The sequence below is a fragment of the Perognathus longimembris genome, chromosome 7, assembly GCF_023159225.1.
Source record: "Perognathus longimembris pacificus isolate PPM17 chromosome 7, ASM2315922v1, whole genome shotgun sequence".
NCBI classification, from domain to species: Eukaryota; Metazoa; Chordata; class Mammalia; order Rodentia; family Heteromyidae; genus Perognathus; species Perognathus longimembris.
In genome coordinates this window covers 36,572,497-36,580,333 of record NC_063167.1, presented here as the reverse complement: position 1 = coordinate 36,580,333, position 7,837 = coordinate 36,572,497, and the positions used below count along the sequence as shown (strand labels likewise).

At 50.3% G+C, this 7,837-nt stretch overlaps 1 protein-coding gene across 3 annotated transcripts; it reads left to right on the top strand.

Moving 5' to 3' along the window:
• Positions 1-940: 940 nt before the first annotated feature.
• On the top strand, positions 941-7,194 carry Pars2 (prolyl-tRNA synthetase 2, mitochondrial). 3 transcript variants are annotated; one of them, XM_048351398.1, is made up of 3 exons: positions 995-1,019; positions 1,794-2,048; positions 5,045-7,194. In XM_048351398.1, the coding sequence occupies exon 3, from the start codon at positions 5,073-5,075 to the stop codon at positions 6,501-6,503; it is 1,431 nt and encodes a 476-aa protein (XP_048207355.1). In that variant the 5' UTR covers positions 995-1,019; positions 1,794-2,048; positions 5,045-5,072; the 3' UTR covers positions 6,504-7,194. The 3 variants fall into 3 exon arrangements, with proteins under 3 accessions (XP_048207356.1, XP_048207355.1, XP_048207354.1); XM_048351397.1 differs by having other exon boundaries at positions 1,003-1,019; positions 1,181-2,048; XM_048351399.1 differs by lacking the exon at positions 1,794-2,048 and having other exon boundaries at positions 941-1,019.
• Positions 7,195-7,837: the final 643 nt, after the last annotated feature.

Sequence of the window (7,837 nt, the reverse complement as noted above, 5' to 3'; positions counted from 1 at the left end):
AAAAAAAAGTTGGAAGTGGAGCTATGACTCAAGTGGTAGAGCAATAGCCTTGAGCAAAACATACTCAAGGAGAGTAGTGCCCAGGCCCTGAGTTCAAACCCCAGCATGGCCCTTCCTTCCTCCACCACCACCACCAAAAAAAAAAAAAAAAAAGCCTGACCACTAGAACAAAGGTGTTTTTGGTTTTTTTCCTCCAACTGCTTCACAATTTTAAAGTTATTTGTTTATTGTGCTGGTTAGTTATTTTTTGCTCAAGGCTTGCACCCTATCACTTGAGCCACAGCTCTACTTCTGGCTTTTTGGGGTGGTTAACTGCAGATAAGAGTCTCATGTCTTTGAAATGCGATCTTTAGATAAAGATGGCAGGCCCCTGAGTAGCTAGGATTACAAGCCTGAGCCACTGGCAACTGAGAGGCTGGGTTGAGAGGATGAATTAAAAATGTCTTCCAGGCTGGGAATAAGGCCTAGTGGTAGAGTGCCTGCCTAGCATGCATGAAGCCCTGGGTTCAATTCCTCAGCACCACATATATAGAAAAAGCCAGAAGTGGCGCTGTGGCTCAAGCGGTAGAGTGCTACTAGCCTTGAGCAAAAAGAAGCCAGGGACAATGCTCAGGCCCTGAGTTCAAGTCCCAGGACGGGCAAAAAAGAAAACTCTTTGACTGCAGGTTGTCATGGTTACACAGCGACCGCCGCCACCCCCTCCCCACCAGAGAGTGGGGCGGGGCCTGGCAATAGGGGGCTTTGACCATAGAGTTTGGCCTCCCTATTTCCTAGAGCACACTTCCGGGGGGTTGGTGACTCTCTATCTAGTGCCCGGCCAATCTATGATCTCGGAGCCGAAGCCACTCTGTCCTTGGCCCAACTTCCGGGAAAGCAATTCTAGTTGGAGCCAGAGAGGCGGGTCCGTCCGCCTGGGTTCGGCTTGGCGTTTGGCTGGCAGGCCAGGAGGCGGGACTTGTGGCGCCGGCGCGCTGGACTGGCGTGGCTGCGAATGGCAGCGCTGGTGTGGACCGCTGTTGGTGAGCGTGGTTGGCGGCGGCGAGTAAGGGATTCCCGGAAGGTGGCTGCGGGAAGTGAGGGCTGAGCGTGGGGCCCCCCCAGGAGCTGGCGTCCTGTCTCCCTCTCGCGTTGAGTTGGCTCTTGGCAATACCTGTCCCCATCTCTTGCCTCTTGTGGCAAGAGTGAGGGCAGCACTTCCGCCCCGGTCGGCCTCGATCGGTGGTCGTGAGAGTCCCTGCCAGCCCGCTTAGTGAACGAGCCTAGCTGCCCATTTTATGATGGAGAAAACTCGTCGGGAAGTGGTGACTGGACCAAGGTCATCCCTGGCGTGCCGGTGCTGTTACCTGACGCCAGGTCCATGATGGAAACTGGAGATTTGGAGGCCCGTTTTTTGGCCTCCAGGGGTGGATCTACTCCCGTTGCTGTCGCCTGACACAAGTGACTTCACAACTCAGAGCCTATGATTTGGCTATAATAATAGCAAACACTCCATGGCACTTCCAAGCACTGTTGTAAACTCTTTGAGTACGGCTTTCTTGATTGGATCCGGGCAGCTGGGCTGGAAGGGCTGACTGCCCTTCAACAAGGCTGGTGCTCTGTAAAAATGTTGTGAGTGATTGACCAGCTTTGCACAAGTCTGAAGACACACTTCAGTTTCTATGTTTGATGATAGATTTGAAAGTTAAGGTTATACTAATTCCTTTTGTGTAAGGAGAGGGGCTGGATGGAACCTGAGGGCTTAAATCTCTTATTTGAATTCTGTAACTAATTATGATACCCCCTTTCCATTTCAGTTATTAATATGTTTGGTCAAGAAATGTCAATAGTAGCCTATATATTAGGCATTGTGCTACACCCTGAAATACATCAATGTGGAAAACCGCATGAACTCAGTTTTTAGTGGAGGATTAGGACATGAAATGATGCATCCCCAGTACCTGACATATAGTGGCATCTCAAAACAGTTGTGGAAGTGGTTCCATTTCCTGTGCAGGAGTGTGCAGAGGGAGTAACTTCCTGTGTGGAAGAGGAGGAGAAAGCTGCTTGTAGTAAGTAAACTTTGAATGAGGAGTTTGAGTTGCTGGGAGGTGAGGGAGTTTGGCTTGTCCTAGGAACGGTGAATGATTTGAGGGCATGTTCAGGGGATGATAGAATAAGAAGCTGAAAGAGGTGGTTGGGATCAAAATATGAAAAGTTTTGATGCCATCCTGAGAAATCTATGATGGGCAGCTGCTAATGGATTGTGAACTGGGGAGTAATTGGGTCAGCTGACTTTCTAGTAGTCACATGGAGACTGGTTTGATAGGTAAAGAATCATTCCATCCATTCTTTTTTTTTTTTTTTTTGGCCAGTCCTGGGCCTTGGACTCAGGGCCTGAGCACTGTCCCTGGCTTCTTCCCGCTCAAGGCTAGCACTCTGCCACTTGAGCCACAGCGCCGCTTCTGGCCGTTTTCTGTATATGTGGTGCTGGGGAATCGAACCTAGGGGCTCGTGTATCCGAGGGAGGCACTCTTGCCACTAGGCTATATCCCCAGCCCCTCCATCCATTCTTTGAAAGGATATTTATTCAGTGTCTGCCATGTCCAGACACTGCTGGATGCTGCAGATACATCCTGGAATAACAGTTATTACACTAAGCAGAATTTCTGGTCTGAATTAGTGCAGGTGCACAGGAAGGCCTTTGCAGTGTCTTCAAGTGTAGTCCCTAGACTAGCAGTGTCAGCATGACCTGAGCACTTCTTAGAAGAAGTTCTCAGTACTTGATTTGCTGACTCAGCATCTGTAATCCTAGGTACTCAAGACATTCTTGATGTCTATTGGTAGAATCGCAGTTTAAGGCCAGCTCAAGTAAAAGACTCACCTCAGCGAATAAAAGCTGCATGTGGTTGTGTCCACCAGAGCATAATAAAAAACAAAAAACCCAAAAAGGATTGGGAGTGTGGCTTAAGTAGTAAGAATGCCGGCCACAAGTTTTCTCCCCATGCTCCAGATCTGTGGAATCAGAAACTCAGGTTGGAGTCTTCGGTAGTGGGTTGTTTGTTTTTATTGGCATAACTGGAGAGCTGTACTCACTAATTTGTACTCAGCATGTGGCCAGGTCCTTGTTGTTAGGTTTTTAAAGTAGGTAGCCGGGGCTGGGAATATGGCTTAGTGACAAGAGCGCTTGCCTCGTATACATGAAGCCCTGGGTTTGATTCCCTAGCACCATATATACAGAAAATGGCCAGAAGTGGCTCTGTGGCTCAACTGGCAGAGTGCTAGCCTTGAGCAAAAAGAAGCCAGGGACAGTGCTCAGGCCTTGAGTTCAAGCCCCAGGACTAGCAAAAAGTAAAATAAAATAAAGTACGTAGCCGGTAAAGGAGAATGCCACGAGTATTCAGGCAGGAGAAAAAAGTTTATTACTGAACTACTGGCCTATGGCCGAGATGATCCATGGCGGGAGAGAAGCGGCGACCCCCACCCAGCCCTGCCTTATCCAGGGCAGGGGCAGGGCATGTGGCCAGGTGGATTAGGATGTGACCTCAGGGAAAGGGGTGGTAACTGCCTCCAGGTCTGCTGGTTACCCAGGTAACTGGGTAAAGACTTAATGAGGTGGGGGGCATCCAGTGATGGTCCTTACAGTTGCTTCATAGACTCCTGAGAAGAGGTACTCACTAGAGTCTTTACCCTTTGACTCATTAAGTCCATTTGTGAAATGTTTCCTAAACATAAAACAAAATGAAGGAAGCCACCTGCTCATTATGTAACAGAAAACAACTCTGGTGGCTGGTTCTACTATAGTCCATCAGCGAAAATCAGTGGATGGTTGGATGCCATTAGACATGTGAGATATTTTGTAAACGCAAAAGGAAAATAGTATCTTCATTGAACATTGTCTAGTAAGCCCCTGCCACATGCTGAGGAGATAGCTGAGCTTTGCCAGCATGCAGCTAAAAGTCATGGAAATGTGTCAGCCATGCGAGCAGTCACGCAAGAAGTGATTAGCGCTTAATGGAGGCCATGGTATGGTGAATTGGACAGGGAAGGCTTTCCAGAGAACAGGATGGCCATCCAGGGGTCTAGCATATGAGTAGCTGTTGCTGTGCAAATGAGGGTGTCCAGGGGAGACTGTGTTTAGCATGAATGGGGTACAGCTGGAACAGGGAAAGGACAGCAGAGAGATGAGGCTGCAAGACCAGCACACTACCAGGACATGCTGTGGACACCCTGAAGGTCACAAGCTTAACTTCAATCCTGAGGCAGCAGGAAACCAATTCAATAACAAAATCAGTATTGTCTGTGTATGGGAAGCCTTGACAGTAGCACTAGAGAACTGGTCAGAGGAGGCAGGAATGCAAGGAGGAGACCAATGAGGAGGCTGTTGCAACAGCTGGGGTGGTGACCTGGACCTGGGTGCAGCTGTGGAGGTGGGTGTGTGTGAAACGCCCTGAGGGCTGGTAAATATGGCCACAGTTAAGAGGCAGAGTAGATAAACCCAGGTTTGTTTCTGCTGTGGGTGGAGGGAGGCTTGTGGTGTCATGCAGAGTAAGAGTGGAGGAGAGAGGGGTGGGAGGAGATGCTAGTTGGTGTAGCTGTGCCCGCACACAGGGATCAGGTGGATATATAGGTCTGGAGCACCAGACCAAGGGGAGATGTGGACTGGCCAGCTAGCATGTGCCATGAGGAGGTGGAGGGACAGAGTGTGTAGTCAGTATATTCAGTGTACATTGTGTTAAAAATGAACTATGTAGGAAGTAGAGCTGTGGCTCAAAGTGGTAGAGCACTAGCCTTGAGCAAAAAAGCTCAGGGACAGTGCCTAGACCCTGACTTTAAGCCCCAGGACCAGCACCAGTGTGCATGGTGCACTCACTCACCCCCACCCCCACCCCCGTACACAACAAGAAAAAGTAAGCTATAACAGAAGTATGCTGGAATATTAGAAGTGGAAAGATTTACGCGTGCACAATTAGTGGATGTTCTGGGACTTGGCTGGATTCCCAGCTGAATGGCTGCTGTGGTATCAGAACTCAGTTAACATTCACCCTGCACAACTTGTTTTCTCCAGGTATCAGGCTTCCCTGGGAAGGACTGTCATGGAAGGGCTACTGACAAAATGCAGGGCATTGTCTGCCCTGGCTGCCTGCAATCACCAGCTCTCCAGATACGTTCCCCACAGGTGTCACCACTGTGCCCCAGGGAAAGGGCAGCGCTTGGTACTGTCTCAAATGTTCCAGCCACAGAACTTTCGGGAAGACCAGATGCCTGTCCTGGAGGGCAAATCTGATAGCTTGACCTGTAAGAGCCAGCGACTGATGCTGCAGGTGGGCCTGATCCTCCCGGCCAGCCCCGGCTGCTACCACCTCCTGCCATACACCGTCCGCGCCATGGAGAAGCTTGTGCGGGTGATAGACCAGGAGATGCAAGCCATTGGGGGACAGAAAGTCAACATGCCCAGCCTCTGCCCAGCAGAGCTCTGGCAAGCCACCAGCCGCTGGGACCTGATGGGCAAAGAGCTGCTTAAACTGAGAGACAGGCACGGCAAAGAATACTGCTTAGGACCCACACATGAGGAAGCCGTGACAACCCTGGTTGCCTCCCAGAAGAATCTGTCCTACAAACAGCTCCCCTTCCTGCTCTACCAGGTGACAAGGAAGTTTCGGGACGAGCCCAGGCCCCGCTTCGGTCTTCTCCGTGGCCGGGAGTTCTACATGAAAGATATGTACACCTTCGACTCCTCACCAGAGGCTGCCCAGAAGACCTACAGGCTGGTGTGCAATGCCTACTGCAGCCTATTTGACAGGCTGGGGCTGCCATTTCTCCAGGCCCAGGCAGATGTGGGCAGTATTGGGGGCATGCTATCTCACGAGTTCCAGCTCCCGGCAGATGTTGGAGAGGACAAGCTTGCAGTCTGTCCCAGCTGCAACTTCTCAGCCAACCTAGAGCTGCTGGGCCTGTCGCAAATAAACTGCCCTACCTGTCAGGGCCCACTGACACAAACCAAAGGCATCGAGGTGGGGCACACGTTCTATTTGGGTACCAAATACTCCTCCATTTTCAATGCCCAGTTTACCAATGCCTATGGCAAACCATCCTTGGCTGAAATGGGTTGCTATGGCTTGGGGGTAACACGGATCTTGGCCGCTGCCATTGAAATATTTTCTACAGAAGACTGCATCCGCTGGCCCAGCCTCCTGGCTCCTTACCAAGTCTGCCTCATTCCCCCTAAGAAGGGTAGCAAGGAGGCAGAGGCCACCGAGCTCACCGGGCACCTATACGATCACATCACAGAGGTGATACCTCAGCTCTGTGGAGAGGTTGTGCTGGACGACAGGACTCATCTGACCATTGGAAACAGGCTAAAAGACGCCGACAAGTTGGGCTACCCCTTTGTGATAATCGCCGGCAAGAGGGCCCTGGAGGCCCCCGCACACTTTGAGGTTTGGTGCCAGAACACTGGCAAGGTAGTCTTCCTCACCCAAGAGGGGGTTGTGGAGTTACTGAGGAGCCACGTGCAGGTTGTCTAAGTGCCACAGCCCTCCTCCATCCCACAGCCAACATGACCACTTGCGCTACACTTGCTCCACTCCTCCTGTCTCCTCTCTGTATGCCATTCCGTTTGTAGTCCATTCTGAAAGCTTCTGTGAGGCAAGGGGCATGAAAGAGGCTTGAGTCTGGTCTTGGCTCTTGGGTGAGTCATTTCCCTTCTCAACTCAGTTTCCCTGTGCATAGGAGGGGAATGTTGATGGCCAAGGACTGGCTACTTCTCCCACCCCATCCTAGAGTCTGACCCAGTGAAGCATGAGGAAAGCCAGGTGCTGGTGGCTCATACCTGTAAAAAAGAAAAGAAAAAAGAAACATGAGGTAAGCTGAGGGTGGAGGGAAAGAACCCAGAGATTTGCTGCTACCAGCTCAAAGGTTACTTAACACACCCACTCCCTGCCAGTCCTCAGTTTCCTCATCTGTAATATAAGGAGGTGGAGGTATATCGATCCGTAAAGTCCTTGCAGCTGTCACCAGGTGTTTCCTTGAAGTTCATGATTAACAGGCCTGGTTTCTCTAGTCCTCCAGGGGCTGAGATTCCTGCAAACTTCACTGCGCCTTTGCAGTGGCCTCTTCCTGAGATCATGTTCTATTGATTGAATAAAGTCACATTATTAGAATGGGTCATTGATATTCATTTGAAACAAAAATAACAGCTACTGTTTTAACCATTCACCCGGTAGATTACTATGCTTTAATTTTTGTGAATTCCACTCTCAAGAAAGTGATTGAAATAGTTGCAAAGATGTGTTTTCAACTGTTTTCTCCCCACAACTATCAGGGGCAGCAAGCTTCAGCCCCCACAGTGACTCCTAGGTATCCCTGAGTGGCCACAGCAGTGCCACCTCCCTTGCTCCCTCATGCTGGGAAGGGACATAGCCAGGTGTCCATCCTTACTCCTCTAGGATCACCACGTGTCTGGGTCTAACAAGAGCCTGTCATGGCCAAGCTCAAAGCCACCTCCTGAAAAGTTGCCTGAGCTCATGGAGCAATTCTTCCTTCTACCTACAGTGGCATTCCTTGTTCCCTGTGTGGTAGCTCAACATGGCCTTGTCATCGATGCTGAGCCTTCTGAGGCTAGGCATTATTGCCTGGTGCCCTGCAGTTCTTTTGGCCAGTTTCCCAAGTACTATTCATCTTGGCAGTTTGATATGGCCCTTGCTGTTACTGTTCCCTCACACACAGGGTTTGGGTTTCTCAGCACATGTCTATCAGTTAGTGGCTCCCAGGCATCTCTTTGGGGCTCTGGGTTCCTTTATAATACCTCAGGTTTTGAGGCCTCAGGAGATGAGGATTTTGAGAGTAAACCTAGACAGGC